The following is an 18373-nucleotide window of genomic DNA, read 5'->3' as shown; positions in this document are numbered from 1 at the left end:
GTTGTACACTTTCTGTATTTGCTCCCTGCTCCCCCAAGAGCTCCATCAAACAGGCAGAGTGCCATGATTAGTCGGGACAAGATGTATGCAAGTTGCCTTTGAAAAAAAAAAACAAACAAAAAACCAAAAACCAAAAAACATTTCAGTGATTTTTTTCAGTGAAAAAAGAGGTCCTCATATCAAATGTTAATCACTTCCTTCCTTTTCTATTGAAGATCTCCCTGGTAAGAAAACACTGTACATAGGCTGTTCATCTCTATATCCTTTGCCACTTTCTATATAGAATTCTCAAAGCTAGATTTGGCTTAATACCAGGATCACTTCCTCTTGGTAATCTGTCCTCCAGTTAAACACACTGCCTCGCTAGCATCCTCCTGACTCCGCTGTCAGATCGGAAAAGCATGGGGTGGCATAAAGCCCCTCTTTCTAAACAGCTACGCCTCCCAGCACGAATGGCTGTGCTTTGTGTTGGAGGAAGTATGGCTTTCTGCAAGGCAGCTTTCCCATAGTGAGGCTGCAGCACCTGCTGCCTGGCACCAGGATTATTCCCGTGCAGCGGGACACCGCTCCCTACCTTCACGCTGCGTCGTGCTCCTCCGCAGGGCTGGGCATCTCAAGCACACCAGGATTAACACCTCCATCCCCAGCCCTGCTGGGATGTGGCAGCACCACCGCCATCACCTTGCAGAGGCTAAAGTAAGCGGGGAGGGCACGTTCAGAGTGCCTTCTGCTGGCATCAACACAACTGCCCTGGCCTCAGGCACAAGTTGTGAAGCCTTCCTGACACACAGGCGAGTTTGGCTCTGCTAACAAGACTGCACAGCTGCTGGACTGGAGCTGGGTCGTGGCCAGCGTAAAGCCCTGGCAGAACAAATGTGTGCCTGCTTGCAATAAACCACCTAAACGGCCTAAAGAAAGGAGGGTGGCAGAGCCAGGATGTAAATATTCACTGCCAGTGCCAGGACAGTTTGCTTTTACCGGCTGCTCTGCGTATTTGTATCAGTTTTACACTGGCCACAGGATGTTCAGGTGAAACAAGCCCCTGACATTCTGTGTTTAGAAAAGATCTCTGCTGTACTTGTGTCTAAGTCCCTGATGGTAGCAAGCTGCCATGGCAATCAAAGGGAAGTAGTGAGAGTACTGTATATCTTGCTTGAGGACATATCTGAACGCTCATACCATAAAAAATTTAACATTTGCCCAAAGCAATGACATCTGGCTCTCAGGAGTAGGTCAGCATATTTGCATAAGTTTTGCTCTGGGCTAGAATATGATAAAATGGTTTGTGCCTTGCATTCACCATTCCCTGTCCTCCAAAACTGAAATAATTCTTGGGCATCTCCAGCTGCTGTAGCACGGGGAACACTGCGCCATAAGAACTATTTGCATTACAAAGTTTCCATCTGCTCCTCCACTGCTTTATTACCGATAATAGCTAGACTACAGCGTGTCGTTTCTAGGACTATCAGGATCAGAAAAAAAAACATATTTGGCACATAAGCTAATTATAGCTAAGGAGAAAAGGCGTACAAAAAAAAAAAAATCACACAAAAAAACTACAAAGTTCAACGTGAACTTTGAGTACATGCACACCTTGATCTACAGTCCTTCCTTTGAACTATCACAACGATCATTATTGCTCATTAACATTTCTCTTGGCAACCCAGCAATTCTATTATAATTCATCTTAATAATGATTTTCTGAAAAAAGGCAGCTTTTTTTCTTTCTGTGCAAGTACAGGATTCTAAGCAGACATTCACTGTTGGACAAAGACCTCCACTGAAGTGTAACTTCTGTGAAAACTTCTCATGTTCTTGAAAATGTTCTTTAGGCTTCTGAACATGAAATGCAGATCTAAAAAGCTCAGTTTGAAAGAAAGGACAAATGTCTAAGAAGTAGAGGAAGAATGGATGGATTATCACTAAATGTTAGGGTATCCTTAGGGAACTGCCTACCTTCAAGAATTTCCTTTAAATTGGTCAAAAATGGCTTAGTAAGAAAGGTGCAAATCACCCTGTAGACAATCTTTCTTTGCCAATTTACTTTGCGCCTACAATGTACCAACATCAGTGAGCTGATGAAAGCCATGTTTAAGGCAATTTCAGAGTGTTCATATACATAGCTTTACTGATTTACGATCATTATAAACAATAAAACAACACATTGCAACTCTGCAGAATTGAATGAAGGCAGCTGTGGGTTTAAATCAGTTTTAAAAGGAAAAAAGGGAACATTTACTGGCACTTCTTAAGATGCTTGTGCATAAGTTCTTCTAGATGTATTTCTTGGGGCCTTAACTTATACAGTCTTTAGCTTGTGTGTTGGATCCAGTATTTCTCGCCAGGAACACTCTTTAAAAAGGAACTCTTATATTAGAGACAGAAAACACACGTTTCAGGGCTGCATAAGCTGAGTCTTCTAGAGGGGGCTAGATTCTCAAAAGAGATTGCAACCCCAACGAAGGTGTCCACCCCACATCCCAATATCCATAGCATTTACAGATGAATAGCATTCATAGGTGATGTGAATTTAGATCCCCAGATTAGCTCGAGAGCACTTACATATGCACAAGTTCCAACGTCCTTTGCAATTATCTTCAGAGGAATGCTTTTAGGATAGTCTTTTTCCTTCTCTTCTCGTATTCGACTGAAAAAACAAGTACAAAAAAAGTAATTTGTTAATACTGAAATCATCAGGCTGAGATTTTAAGAGTGATCAAGCAGTAACTGGACAAGAAGCAAATCATTTCCAGATTTAGAACAGTAGAAAGATCTCTGACGAAAGGAGAGCCTCCAGCATTATCTGGAAGGGATGATGACCATGGCCCCTCGTAACACCCTGTTGTATCAGAATTGATGCATTGCAGGAATCAGAGTAAGCAGCAAAGAGACCATTCTTAAAATCTACATGTGGACTTCCCCGCAAATTCTCTGAAGAGTCCATCAACATGGCATCACTCTCGTTTAGTAAGAGGACTCATTCCCTACAGTCTGTATCCTGGGAAGCCCACACAAGCCTGGCTCCTGCTGCCCTGGTCCTCACAGCTTAGATCAGCCAAGGTTAGGCCCAGGGAGCTTATGCTTCATTTCTCCACCAGCCTTGGGAAGATTCACCAAAACAGAGAATCCACATCCTGGATTTGGACTTATACCACAATTACGGGGTAATTCAGTGATTATTTGAGACCATGACAATTACTTATGAAGGATGCAAACTCCAGAGGAGAGGGGTTGCACAGGAGGGACTCTACAGCAAGGCCTAACTATGAAGAATGGGCTGCAGCAGAAACAGGACACTTTTAGCCAAAAAAGAAGAGCAAAACCTACTGATCACTGTACCTTACGCTGCACTACCAGCTTCTACTGAAATCAGTTACAGCCCATTGTCCAGGACAGAGAAATTGACTGAACAGGAGAACAGTGAATTAGAAATCATCCTCAGCAAAAATGATTTAAACAACCCCGTGAAGAAGCAGATAAAGACACAAACCTCAACCAGAAGATCTAGGTGTAGAGAAAACAAAACCACCTATAGTAATATTCTGTCCAAAATGCTGACTGAATTGAGACAGTCCTGTTTATCCAAAAACTCTTGTAATACCCTCTGGCTTGGCACATGTTTTATAAGACCAAAGCCAGCCCCGCTGCTCTCCACTCAGATAGGATACAGCCAGGCAGGAGCAGCGCATAGGTTAGAGCAGAGGTTCCTGAGCTCGGCCTGATTAGATTCTATCAGTGTTGAAAAAGCCCCAGGCTCAAATAGAACAATGGTGGCAGTGCCTCCTACAAAAGTGTAGGGCGGGAAACACATCACAAATTCCTCTGGTTTTGTGTCGAGCCATGTTAAGGCACAGGGAAAAGAGTTTTCCTCCTCAGGCAGTGATCATTGCATGAAGGGTGCATGCTGTCTTCTCCAGGGAGAAGGTGTGGGATGACTTTTTTCTTAACATCACTTTGAAAGAGCTTTTATCTATCATAGTATGACAGCTCAGGGATCGCTGGTCTAGGTGGCTGGGACTCTTTGCAATGTCTTCAAAGACTCAATAATAAAGTACCTTTGCAAAAAAGAGAGCCATGTTTCCTTTTGTTCTGCCGACCTGCAGGAATTACAGAAAAAGGGACAAATCAGATGTCATTCTAATACCAAAATAGCCCTTGTACAGCCCACGGTGAAATGGACTGCTTCTTGGTTGCAATTTCCATAAATACATTAAAAAATAATTTTGGGGGGAGATTTGAATGAAAAAACTGTTTCCCTGTAAAATGAACTGAGAAGCCTCCCATGGAGATCAAAAGCCCCAGATATCATCTTTATCACAGAAATCAAAGCTTTACCAGTGAATTCCGTAAGAAACTGATGTGCAAATAGAGAAGCAGACCACTTTAAAATAAAAGCTTAATTCAAAAGTTTAGAGGTATTTCTTCAGGTGTATAGACTTCTTTCTTCTTCCACTATTTTATTTCTCTTCTTATTTAATACTTGGTTTACCACCACATTAAAAAGTACATATAAACCACAATAAAAAAGGTCCCATTTTACTTAGAAATGTTTAACTTTGGACTTTTTAAGGCTTATCTCATTTACACACTTTCAAGGATACAAAACTATCCAGTGAAATGTAGCTAATAATAGGACAGTGCAAGGAATTTAACCTAATTTTGTGTCAACTTTCTTGATCTAAATCCTGCCCCAGATGGATAAATTGCTATTCCCACTGCTGCTTATGCAAATCAAGTTCTTCACATTTTCAGAGCAAGAATTTAGGGAACTACAAACCAACTGAATGATGCTGCTCCAGGGGCATGCACTTCATAAACACTAAAACTGTGATACTGCTTTGGATGCTTCAGTTCTGCAGGATATGCTACCTACATACTCATGCACGGTGTCTCAGACTTTCTGTGTAACTCCAGACATAAAATAATTTCACTTCTATAAAATCTCTGACTCTGTTCTGATTGATGCTATTGCTTGCACACTCACCTACTTTCTAAAAGCTATAAAGGATCACGTACTGTCTCTAGAACAAAGCTTGTATTTATTGGCAGGAGTTCAACTGAAAATCAATAGGAAATTTCAGCTTTGTTTCAAGATTATTAAGTGAAAAAAAATCATAAATAGCACAGACAGCTTAACAACGAGCAGTTTGCGCATAGCATTTTCTTTGGATATGGACAATGTGACATACAAATTAAGCTGCATGCGTCAGCTTTTGCTCTCTGTTGGTAAAGGGGAAAATGCATTTTCCAAGACCCAGCCAAATCACTTTGGCTAAGCATCTGGGCTTTAAGTGGGATGGTGCCCTCCCTTATTCACAGTGACGACAGAGCCCTCCTGGTGAGAGCAAAATTAGCCTAATCATTGAAATTACCTCTACAGCCTTTATGTGTCCTACAGCCAATGCTGCAAAGATGGACCAAAAATCTTTGATATTCTGCGTTAGGAGGAGTTTTGACATTTTCTCTGGCATAATTTAATTAAAAAGAGAAATAGGACAAGGTCAGAATTTCACTCTATGTTTCCTGTTACTTCCAATACAAGCTTCTCTGCTTAAAATTGTCCTGTGAGAGTTTCTTTGATCCTTTCATTAGTTTGATTGTTTACTACAGCTTGTTCATTTCATTAATTAACCAAAGTGTTTGTCAAATTATATCCAAAAAAAAGAAAATTCCAACTGAGCAAGCTTGCAGCAGAGTATGCTCTGCCAAATCATATTTCTCACATTTTTTTTGCACGATAAGAGTGTTAAGAAGAGTATCACTGCCACATTTCCAGAGACAGAAAATGAGACATAAAGGGTGACTTGCTCACAGCAGTAAAAGGAACTAGTTTAAGAATCAATACATTCTTGCTTCCTATTCAATGGTGCTGAAATGAATCTGTGATAGTCTCTACCTTTCAGCCTAAAAATGTTTCAGTAACTTGGTAAATAAAACATCTGATTTCTTACCTGAAATTTGCCACACAGTTAGTGGTGGGCCAGCCCAAAACAAAGGACCTGTCTGGGTCTGTGCTGCCTTCGCAGACTTCTTCTGTACAAAATGCTGTCCACATCTCACAGAGACGTGCTTGGCACTTTAGTTTGAAATGAGAGTGTGACCTGCCGGCAGAAATTCACAGGTATATCACATACATGAAAACATAGCAAGACAAGTTAAACAACCCAGTTTTTCTTCTTCCTTTGGGAACATCTGAAAGGACTTGCTGGAAGAAGCATTCCTGCTTTAGTCAATGAAAACAATGTCTTGTTTGGATTGTGTGTAAAAATATAGCAATTTCTGATCTAAATGGGATCGAACAGGTTGCTTGTGGCATCCCTAGACATCTCCTTTCCTGTGGAGAAACTTCTGCCCATGACTGGAGCTCCCTTCCAAATCATCTTCACTTGCAATGGACTCATCTTTAAGTGACTTAATGTCACTGAGGTGTTTATAGTATAGTATGATTGCTTAGCTCCAAGGTCAACAACTATGGTGACTCTGAGTAGCAACAACTAGGCCAGACTGAATGTAGCAGTTCTAAAGAACAAACACAAAACCGCCACCTGTGCTCACCACAGCACAGGTCAGGTCTGGCCTCCATGAGCTAACTACGTGGCAGCTTTTGGCCTACATCACTTAGAGAATGAGACAGGACTTCACAGAATCAAAGAACTGTTGAGGTTGGAAGACACCTCTGGGTCCATCTGGTCACATCTGACACCCAGAGCAGGCTGCCCAGGACCACGTCCAGGCGGCTTTTGGAGATCCCCAAGGAGGAGACTCCACAGCCTCTCTGGGCAGCCTGTGCCAGTTTGGTGGCCCTACATCGACTCTCTCCAGTATGCCCAGGTCTCTCAGGTACTGAGGAGCCCAGAACTGGACCCAGCACACCAGGTGTGGCCTAACCAGTGCTCAGCAGAGGGGAAGGATCTCCTCGCTTGACCTGCTGGCTATACTCTGCCTAATGCAGCCAGGAATACCGCTCGCCTTCTTTGTGGCAAGGGCACATTGCTGGCTCGTGTTCAACTTGTTGACCCCCAGGCCCTCCTGTTCCTTTTCTGCAAAGCTGTGCTCCTGTGAGAACACTTCCTGTATTCTTCATTTACAAAAAAAAGATACCTTACATGATTTCTCCAAACTTTTTAAATTTTGCCCTTCCTTGTATTTTATGCTACTGAATGTTTAAGTACAGTAAAGCTATGAGCCTGCTGGGCCAGCAGGGAAAAGCTGGAGGGAAAATGGCCCTTCCCTGAAAATGCTCTGCCCTTCTAACTGAAGGACTGCTAACAAGAGCATGTCAGCTCATCACAGTGTTGCAAATGTGGATGGGGACAGTGCCAGGCACCACGGTGATTAGTGCTCTATAAATAAATATGCCAGGTAAGCAGTTTCTTATGGCTCTGGTACTCATGGACTACCTTCTCGGAGATTAGTCTCATTTACAAGGTATTTGATTTAGGACAGACTGAACTAATACAGTCTGCAACACTAAAGCACTTTAAGCTTGTGGCTTTAAAGAGGACTTAGATGAACTTGCACCACCCTGACTGGTATGAGATTTCCAGCAGGCGTTGTGCTAACAGGTGTCTCTGGAGGGAGCATGGACAAAAACCCAACAACATTTACAGTGGTAGGTATGAAAGGACCACGAGTGCATATCACAACTGGCAAAAAAGCTGTATTTGAATTAGACCACTACAGAATACAGTAAAATACCATCTCAAGTTCGTGTATTTTTTAAACTATACCATGGTGTTTCCTATCAGCTGTACATTTCACTTCTCTTTAATCTATTACACTTTGTTACCCCACTCAAAAGAAGCTTAAAATATAGGGGAATATTTCAATATGCACATGTGATCTATCAGGTAAGATGAATATGAAAATGGCTCTAACAGACCACAGAATGAACTGCAAAAATGTCTTGGTCCAGCTCTAGCAATAAGAGTGTTACACCGGGAATCAATCTGTCGAGCCTCCCTTTCCCCTCAATGTCTTTTTTCAAATACCCAGTAAAGCGAACTCTCTACACACCATTTTACTTCTTTAGCATTTACAGTTCATAAAGCCAGACCCCTCCAGTGCCAGTAGCGGGTGTTGGCAGGGTGTTGGCAGAAGCACAAAGATGATCTCCCAATCACGCCTGATGTATATTCTTACCCTATTTGCCATGCCTTGTCACAGCTCTCAGCTATTATCAGTATTCAAGTGGCCTGGTTTCCAGAGGCGCTGAAACAGTAGCCTCCATTAACATCTGAAGAGCCTGAAGTATAATTTTATCTCTATCTGCCACGTCCTTTATGCAGTCCATGGGTTCTCAGCATTTGGGAAATGCGGATCTTCCATTTAAGTGCCAAAGCATTACCTCTAGAAATGAATAAATCTTCACTGACTAAGGCAGCAGCATGGCTGAACATTTGAAAAAGTGAAAGAATAACAATCTATTTTTTAAAGACAATTTTTACTGAAGAGGATTTTTAAGGAAGTCCTGTAAATATCAGACAGATCCAAACCGCACTGAAATCAAGAGAAAATTTGGAACATCGGTGGTGTAGGTATCGATACATCCCAAGTTGTTCTACCTCCACAGAACAAATTCAGTTCCTTTTGCTTTCTTTAAGTGGCAACTGGATACCTTGCAGCTGTTAACAGATGGAAGATTAACTTCTCACTAGATTTGCTAATCTCCTTCATAGAATCTTCTGACAAAAGCATTAATGGAGCTACTGGGAGATTGTTACCATAATTCCATGTTATTTACTCAACCACTAATTTGTATACCCAGCCACGCTGAGAAAATAACATTAAAATGTATGCGTTTATAGACATGCATGTGTTATGAAGGAGAAAGAGGAAACCCTTTCTCTGTGCTTCTCATACAAAATCTTACATGCAAAACCTTGATCAATGAACTGAAAGGCCCTTGAAAGACCTACTCTGCCAAATTAAAACACACACTCTCTGCAAGAAATCTAATCAGTAAATAGAAAACAGTATAAAATTTTACATTCTTAATATTGGTTTAGTGAGAAAAACTTTCACTCAATTTATGACAGTCCTCACATGAAGTTAAGTAAAGGAAGGGGCAGCAGAGAGACAAACACAGAGCAAGTATTAGTCTAATTTTCATAAGCTGGGTTAATAGATGAACTGAAAAGATGCCTACATTTCAAAATTGATTAGAAAGTATCAGAAAACAAACCTACAGGCACCTTGTCCAAAGTCACATGCAAACCAGTTGTGGAGGCCTCACCCCCCACACATTTCCATGGGAGCAGTGCTGATTCCTTGCCTTTAAGCAGGAGCTCAGTGCTGTACAGGAGCTTACTCAGCCAGCTCACAAGCCACAAGATACTTGGTGCTCTACTCAGAAAAAAGCTTGTACACATTTGATGATCACACAGAGTCTGATGACACATGAGCTCCCTTTGTGCAGTGACTGGCTACCTCCTGCTGAGACAACACTGTACAGCACTGAGCTGCACCTAGGCTATCTCTTAGGTATATATATGCCCCAAGCTGAAAAACTACCCAACGCAAAAGAATATTACAAATCCTTAGCACCTCCACATGGAATAATTCTGAAGTTAAATCAGATTCAACTGTGCCATTAACTCTGTCTAGATATTATCCTGGCGATGTGCTGTCCTGACTCTGCATCCCCTAGCAAAGTCATTAGCAATCATTGCTATGGCTGCATAGCCATACATACCAGCCAAGTTCTCCTTTTGTCGGTAATGGCATTTTAGTATGCTGTATCTTTAAAAATGCTGCTTTTAAAACAGTATTCATTAGTGACAGCTCTGATGCTTTAATTGCTGACAGGGCAGCCATAGAGAGAACATCCCGATGAGTTCTTTAAAATACATGAAGTAATATCACACAGAATACTATTTTTACCATTTCTAGCAAAGATGTGATTTTTTTTTCTCCTTTTTTTGCACAAACAGAAGTACAATTTGTTCTCTTTCACCTTCTTCAAACATTGCAGACTCTTCACTGCATCCAATCGAGTTCTGTAAGAGCCATTATTACTCCCCAGGAGCCATATTTCGGAGTGGTTACACAGAGGAGGGCTTTCCTATGCAAACAGTCCCACTGGGACCCAGACAAACCCACAGTACTGCACAGCCCAGCGCGGGGCTGTAACTTCACTTCTGCTCAGCAGGTTGACCACGGTGGGAGGGATTCATCTCATCTGCCTTCAGTCCTCTGCAGTTTAGGAGCTTACACCTCAGGAAGTAGGACTATGCCCACTGAACAGCCAGGGCGAGCCCCCCAGCAGTGTGACTCCCTTCAACACCGTCAATACTTTCCTAAAAGTGTGAGTTTGCCACAGGGAGGTGCTGGTTTCCTCCTGGTGACACAAAAGGAGCCTGGAAGCCTAGATGAGTTGCAAATTCCTAACATTTGAAAGCTTCTATTAGGCAAGGTGAACCCCATCCTAAACATCACACAAACACAGATAAATGAAGTAACAATATTACTGCTACTGTTGGTAGAATAGCAAGACTCCCCATAAATATCTTTATGTTCACCACCCACCCATAGCAGAGCATGTTTTGGATACAATATTCTCCGTGTTGTCACACCACATAAGGTTAAGAAGTTCAGCTGGGGGGTTACGTTTACTATGTGTGATTCAAATGGACACAGTTCAGATTTCTACAGAAAATGCAGATTTATTCTGGCTTTTCCCAGCAGTCACTGAAACAACTGCTTAAGCGACAAGACACATTGCAAAAGCCCAGGATTCACATCCAGATTACCCACCCTGTGAAACCACAAACAGCGCCTAACAGAGAACGAAGCTGCATCAGAATCCTTTATGATTCTTTCCCCATAACAACAAGTGAAAGCACCCTCTAAAATTGCCTTAAACCACAAATGCTGCATGAAGCTGGCATGCTAGATGCAGCTTGTAAATCTGATTTAATTGTGAATGGTAGAGTGAATAATCAGAGCTCAGCAGCAAGCCTGACTGCACATGAACACAACCCAGACTGCTCTGCACTGCTTCCCATCCCTGTCCCTGTCCCCACGCTCCTCCTGGCGCAGCACAAGACCAACACTGTGGTACCGCCTGCAGTCTCTGGTTTTATACAGCTGCCCATCACTGGGGTGTATAAAAGCAGCTCCCTGGTTAAGTGTTAAGGCCCATAATCTCTCTGTGACACAGCCACCCCACTGGACTGAAGATGGCCTGTCTAAAACATAGCCGTCAGTTCAAGGCAGCCCCATGGACACAGCTGAGCTCTGGTGAGACTTTTCTATGGCAGTGAGTCCCCAAAGCAGGGAACATCATACAACGCAAGCAATGTATTCCAGACATCTGCTACTCCTCTAAAATGCTGCGGCCTGGACTTCCTCTCTGGGTTATGGGGTTTTCAGAAGGGCCTAGAGAGGTCAGACACCTAACTCCTTCTGACCAAATAAAAAGCTGCTGTATGATTTAGGGAAGATTTACTACCAAAAAAAGCATTAAGGAAATCCGTGTTATGCTTTGCTGAGAAAAAGGGCTGCTCTGTTGGAGCACTGCCCCAAGTGCCATACTCACTTGGACTTGGCAACAACCAGAAGGTCTGTGAAGAGGAAAAGGTGTCGCTCCTGGGTCTGCAGGCCCGTCTTGAGCTGCACGTGGCAGTCGAGGAGAAACGTCCTGTTGTGGCACATGAACGACTGCACAAGGGGACATGCCTCGGGGCTGATGGGGGAGAAGCAGCCTTCCCTGCGAAAGGAAATAGAGGGGATAAAGGAACACAATTCAGCAGATTGCCCATGAGTGAGGACCAGGCAGTGACTTCACACACCTGCGGCGAAAGGCACTTTATTTGAGCACATTTCAGTGAAGGGTTAGAGAGACACTAATGACACCTCATCCATCTGATTCTTATGCAAAACATGCTAGGGACTGTCCTTACCGAATCTTTTACATCACAAGCACATGGGTAGCATTTAGCAAATGACAATAATTAAAATGCAGCCTTTTCCATTTTGCCTATTTGTATCTGTCTCCCTTTGTTTGCATCCTTAGAGGAAACCTTCTGCAGGCTCCCCGAAGAGAGAGGAGGCATTAGCATGATGAATGGATATCCTCAACCCCTCCTTGGTCAGAAGGGGACTCGTATTCAGGCTTAAGAGCCATTTATAGAAATTATTCAGAACCATGGGCAAACATGAGGTGCAACTGAACCTTGCTGGAGATGGGCCACCTGCTAGATGCAACACGAGAAGGGGCTGCTCAGCCTCCCTCTCTCAGCGCACGACCCACAGGCACTGAAGGAAGCTCCTGTTGCAGGGTTTGGTTGTGTGCTTGGAGCAGGACTGTGCTGGTCGGTGGCTGTGCTGCGCTGGAAAACCCAAACCTGGGTCTACGGGAGGCAGTGGTACTGTTCAGGCTCCCTGGTGGAAGATGCTGATCTTTTCCAGGGAGGTATCGAGTAGGATGCAGTCAGACTTCACTGATGGTAGTGACAGGATTCCCTTGGTCCTGATCTAACTGTTCAGCCTGATATAAAGTAGCTCATTAGTTACTGAAGCAGAAATAGCAGTTTCTCTGTCAGACGGTCAGCTCACTCACCCAGACAGGATATCCTTACATTTTGATCCTTGCTCTAGCAGATGTCTGCTTATACAGAGTTGAACTGCATCGATGTGAGGGGCTGAGGCGAACACTCTCCTCCTCTAGGGCTCTTTAGGATCTGATTGCAGCTCAGGCTCTGCCCTGGAAAGGCAGAGACGTGGCTTCCAGTTCTCCCAGGCAGATGAGAGAACTGAACCTGGGTCTTCTGCACCTTGTGTGTGCCTTGCCGAATGAGCTTGCAGATTAAAATTAAGACCCATCAGCATCTTTTCCCCAGAATTTGTAAATATACCCTTTCAATCATTTGATTTCCCTAGAGGTGCCTCCAAATGAAACACTTCCTTTTGGTTGAATGCAACAGTTCTGGTTTTAATCAAATGTATTTACTCATTTTTTCTTGTTAGAAAGAAAATAAAAGAAAGAAAAAATAAGCTACAATGTGGTTGGACCATCTTGGCAAGGAAAGGCTGAAGTGAGCAGCTTTGAGATTACAGTTTATTCCTGTCCCCACTGGAAAGAAAGACAAATACTTACTGATTTTGCTGGGGCTTTATAAGAAATGGACATTACAAAGTGAAAGTCTCAAAACACATGGGAGGGATATGAAAGAAAACAAGAGTGAGCAGAGAAAACTGTAATCTTCTTTGAAGATTACAAACCTCCTAGCACCTCTCTTAGAGCCTGGCTGATTTCCCACCCTTCTCTCCTTGATGCCTGTGGCTGGATTACTCAGGAAATTATTTAGGAAATCCTGACAGCAGGGAGAGAAAGGATAAGCTCTGCGATTGGCCTACATTAGAAGGACACGCTTTCACTGATCTGTGAGGAGCTGGTGAGGATCTTGGTTTCCTTGGTTTCCACCTTCTGGTTGGAAGCCTGAATTTTTTGAAAGAATTCCTCAACTTAATTGACAGTTTCTCTCTTGTCTTTAATTACCTGCTCCTTCAGGGAAAAAAGAAAGAAGAAGAATAGCTTGCAGAATGAACAATGCAAACTTATTTGATTGTTCCTACACAGAAAGGATGTTCAGGAGTATGGAGGTTAAGGCAGAGAGAGGAGCTTTGGTCCGACACGTTGGGTGTTTATTGGGATGTGTGGCCAGCAACATCAGTGGGATGAACAAGCACCTTTCCTACCCGGCCACTTCTGTGTGACGGGGAATCCACCCATTCACCATGACTAGTTACTGGGACTCACTTTCATAAACTCCTTAGCAGCACTTGGCCCAGAAACTTGGGCAGAAATCAGGAAGGATGACCAGCCCACCTGTGTAAATGCCATGCATGGCCTTTACCTCAAAGGTTAAGCAGTGAAATACTCACTTATATTTGAATCCAGTAACAATAGGCAGAACAAAACCTTCAATGTTCCACTGCTGTAACCAAATCAGCAGAAACATTCATAAAGCCACGCTGAAGTGCCTGTCCCCCCCAACGCTCCCACAGGCTCAGTCTCATACATCTGCATGCGGACAACTGAATTTGATCATTCCTCTTTGCATATTTTCATCATCCTGATTTGTAATCCCAGGAGTTTCCCAAATTAAACTAAGCAAAATCTTTGTCATGCAGATTAGCAAAGGAACGTGCAGTGGGTTTACTGATGCCACCAGGGGTTGAGCAAATTGAACTTGTTTTTTGTAAAAGGAAAATGCAATATCAGTCATTTTAGTGAAACCTGGCTTTTGGACCCACTTCCTTCCACACATCTCTATCATCTGAACTCTAATAAGAGTTTAATAGAGTTTGCCAGACAAGCTTTATTACAAAAAAGTGACAATATTTTTTTCTTTGAAACAAAGAGAAAAAAATCAAAGCCATTATTAAGTCAACCAGGCCTTCTAAAGCCCATTGATGAAGGAACACGGGGGGAAATTCAACGGCAGTGACAAAAATGCATTTCAGAAAGCATGCTTTTGATCCTCTCAATTGATGTTCCTTTGTTACATGTCATGGATAAAACACAAGTTTTGTTACAATGAGGAAAATGCAGATCAGCTATACCCTCAGGCGTGGGGATTTATGTAAGAGAAGTGATTTTGGAGCTCAGTTTTTAATAGCTCACTGATTTTTCAGGCCGTTAAATGAGTCTAATTTTTTAAAAGTGCTAAGCACTCTTGAAAATTCCTTCTAATAGAATTATGCAAAAATCAGTCCTTAAGCCAATGTGACTTCTGGTAGCATTAATAAAGTAAAAGTCAGTGATGCCTTTTCTGAATTCTCTGTGTTCCCCTAAATTTCTTCTAAGATCAACACATATAAGACCCCACAAAGTAACACTGTTCCAGTTTAGCAGCAAAAAAACCTTCATCCTAGCTTGTTAAGAAGGAACTGTGAACTAATTTCTGAAAGATGGGGTTATCCTGCAAAGTCAGCAATCAGTGTTCCCCTTCATGTAGCAGCCAGGCTAATACTGAAATTCAGACGCCATTGCCATTCTATTTGTCTAGTCTCAAGTGGGTATTTCTGCATAAACTTAATATTTGGGGGTCTGAGATTTCCATGCATGGTTTTATCCAAGAATTTGAGGGTATCTACGGAGTTATTCAGGAATAGATTAAAATCGTTGTACTGCCTGAAATTAGTGGAAAGATAATTGAAGACTTTTCTCCTGGCATTTCCAGGGCCTAGATTTTACACTTATTATTTTTCATATTAATCAAAATAGGCATTTTGTGCCTTTTTAAAATACACAGCGATTTAAAAGAACACTTCAATTTTGTGGGTGTAACGTATGAAGTCGAAAGCTATGAGTAGTCAGCCAAACACTGAAAATACATCCCCACGGCATTCAGCATGAAAGCAAACACATCAGTGCTCACTTCACCAACCCTGTATTTACCAGAAGCCACAAAAGCACGAGGAATACTTGTTCTTCCCCCTGTGGAGCTTCCTTGGGGTTTCCCAGTAAAACAGATACCTGAACAGAATGATCGCCAAGGTGTTTATTTTAATTCTTAGTGCAGTGGAGTTGTCAGCTTTATTGTGCTTTTATTTGTAGTGACAACAATGGAAGAAGTGATATTTTTCCAACGGGAGTTTAACAGCCTATGTTAAGCTGTTACAAAATCCACAATCCAAATGTCATTTATGCCAATGGGAAGCTCCCCCCCTTGATTTCAGTGGATGATGACCTCACTCTGTCTATGATTTAGATTAAGCTGTAAAATGCCTCACGGGAACAATCTGTTCTCCAAGGTACTTAAGCTGGAATGAGGTATTGCAGGTATCTCAGCTACATGACATCCCTCTTGCACACTGCTCATGCTCCAGCCTCAGTCCCACTCCGTTGTTTTGGCTACTGTCCTCTGCCAGAACTTCCCTCCTCTGATGATAACTTCTGCAGCTAAAGATACAGCCCCGATGCTCTCTCCATGGCTGATACCTATAGAAATAAAACAACACTCTGCTCTTTAACCTCTGAAGTTAACCTCATGAAGTTAGCCTCATGCCAAACCTCCTCGTGGTGCTCGGAGGCCACAGGATTATTCTGTATACCTCAAAATCCAGTTCTGGGTGGACCTAAAGAACCCGTAATTTATCTTTAGGAAAAACACAGCGTATGAATTTTCAACTTCTGCCTTTACTTTCTCACCACTGAGTCACAGCACTGGGCTAGAGCAACCCACTGAGAGAAGCCGGAGCTATTCACACCCGCTGGAGGCTAGTGAAAACAGCAGCTATCTGCACAGTAAGAAACGTCTGCAGTCCAGCCCACATTACGGATTTTTTTGCCAAAATGGAGAGATCAGTCAGGGACGACGTGATTTGGGACCAGCAGAGATATTCCCAAAAGCAGTTCTGTCAAATTCCTGCCATTTTCCTAACAGAGCTTGTACTGGAAATCAGGTAACAATATTTACGCTTTCTTTCTGTGTCTCCTTCTCAGACACTTCTGGCTCCTAAAACTTCCTGTCAGAAGAAACTTCAGTGTCAGCCTGGAGATGGTTGCTTCATATTTTTGCTGATGAGGCAGGCTTTCTTAGCTGGAGCTCTGAAGCCAAGGCTGTTTGCTGATGGAAATCATTTAACACATCGGGCATATTACCCCCACTGTGTGGTTAGACAGCACTTTGCATAACTAACTCATTAAGGTATTGAGAACTGTTATTTAGGCAACCAAAAGAAAACAGCTCCGATGTAGTGTGCAGCCCTGTCTCCCCTGAGATAAGGCAGAAAAAACCCAAACCTGTTACACAGCAGTGAGCACTGATCCGCATCCCAGGGCTGCTCAGGGTGCACTCAAGTGCAGCGCTAACATTTCAGGACTTCAACACCTATCTAATTTCATCATAAATGATGGTTTGGATGCGTCTCATACCACATCCTGGCCAACCTGGCAGCATCATGACAACGGATCATCGCATTCTGTGTGTGAAAAGAAAAAAGCAAAGAAACGCAGTGAAAGAAGAGCTTTTCCAGTACACTGAAACCACATGGCTATGCTTGGGCTGAAGGCAAGGCCACAGAAATGGTTCTGCATATGCTCTTGATGAATTTAGCCTCTGTCATACTGGTAGCTCATTAAGGTGCATGGCTTGAAAAGAATCCCTGCCCGCACTAGAAAGGCTGGGGGAGGAAAAAAGGGGACACAACCGCTTTACACACAGCAGGTCTTCTGAAATTCATCAGCAAGGGACTTTGTCTTTGAAGAACAGTTGTGGGACAATCAAAGTCCTACACAGTTGTTGTTTTTTTTCATTTGCTCTAATCCAGCTATAGATGGAAAAGGGCAGAAACCGACAAATGGCTGTGTGTGTTAACACTATCTAGCTGGAGATGTCCTTGTGACACAGCTGCTGGCTTGGCACAAACTCACAAGCCATTTTATGGATGGAGTAAGATGCTGATGATGAGGATGCCCACAGCTCTGCCTGCCTGCCCTGTCCTCACCAGCTCTTTGGCACGGCCATGCCAAGTCCTGCTGGCTTCAGGGCTGGCTGAGCACTCACAGCTCCTCTTGCCATGAAAGAGGCTCTGCGCAGACACAGCTCACCCACACAGAGCAATCTGCAGGTTCAGAGACCTATTTAGACAGGCAGATTAAAAACAAATAAATAAAAAAAGGTAATAATAGTCCTTTGCATTTGTAAAAGTGCTAACCACTCGCTACTGCCACTGCCTTGCAGCCACGACCGATGCACTGGGGAGCCACCCACGTGCTCAGGATCTTTCATGCGTCCTCCCACTTCAGATTTGGAATATGCATTTCATCTAAGCTTAGGCAGCACTTTATTATAATAAATAATAATTATACCCGGAGGGTGAAAGTAAGCACAAAAAGGATCAGCCTGGAGGGTAGGAGTGCTTTCCAGGAAGGTGGTAGGTAAGGTATGAGCTGACAGAAAGCTGGTATGCTGCTGTAATCTCAAACTGACTATTTATAGAAGGAACTTGGAGAGACAAGCATAAAACTCTTCATCACACGGACTACCAACCTGTTTCTGAAAATCTGCTGTCAACTTCATTCCTGTTCTGCTAAGGGAGCTTCTTTCTGGGGATGCTGGGCACGTTTGCTTTTTGTTATCTATGGTAAATCTTACACAGTTAAAGCAGCACTTTGTGAAAACAGCACAGCATTCCAGAAATAGCAAGTCTATTTTCTGCAGCACTCTGTTCAAGTCTCCTAGGCCATCACTATAATGTACAGTAGCTTCAGTGCAACGAAATACGTGAGATCTGCTCAGTTTTTTAAAGAGCATTAGTTATTTTCTAAGTACTAGAATATACGATCCTGTTTGAGTAAGGGTGCCTTAGTGGCTGCAATGTCTTTTTTTTTTTTTTTTTTTTTTTTTTTTTTTTTTTTTTT

General features: G+C 42.8%; 1 protein-coding gene across 2 annotated transcripts in view; it reads right to left on the bottom strand.

The window, feature by feature from the left end:
- Positions 1-18373, bottom strand: part of ARHGAP20 (Rho GTPase activating protein 20) — a 62495-nt gene that overhangs the window by 22723 nt on the left and 21399 nt on the right. For both annotated transcript variants that reach the window (XM_035326803.1, XM_035326809.1), the window contains exons 3-6: positions 11540-11710; positions 5952-6101; positions 4056-4097; positions 2563-2647 (exon numbers count right to left, since the gene is read on the bottom strand). In XM_035326803.1, the coding sequence (XP_035182694.1) occupies positions 2563-2647; positions 4056-4097; positions 5952-6101; positions 11540-11710 (448 nt within the window). The remainder of the gene's footprint in view (positions 1-2562; positions 2648-4055; positions 4098-5951; positions 6102-11539; positions 11711-18373) is intronic.

Source organism: Oxyura jamaicensis, chromosome 1 (assembly GCF_011077185.1).
Source record: "Oxyura jamaicensis isolate SHBP4307 breed ruddy duck chromosome 1, BPBGC_Ojam_1.0, whole genome shotgun sequence".
Classification (NCBI taxonomy): domain Eukaryota; kingdom Metazoa; phylum Chordata; class Aves; order Anseriformes; family Anatidae; genus Oxyura; species Oxyura jamaicensis.
This window is presented reverse-complemented; position numbering and strand designations above follow the sequence as displayed.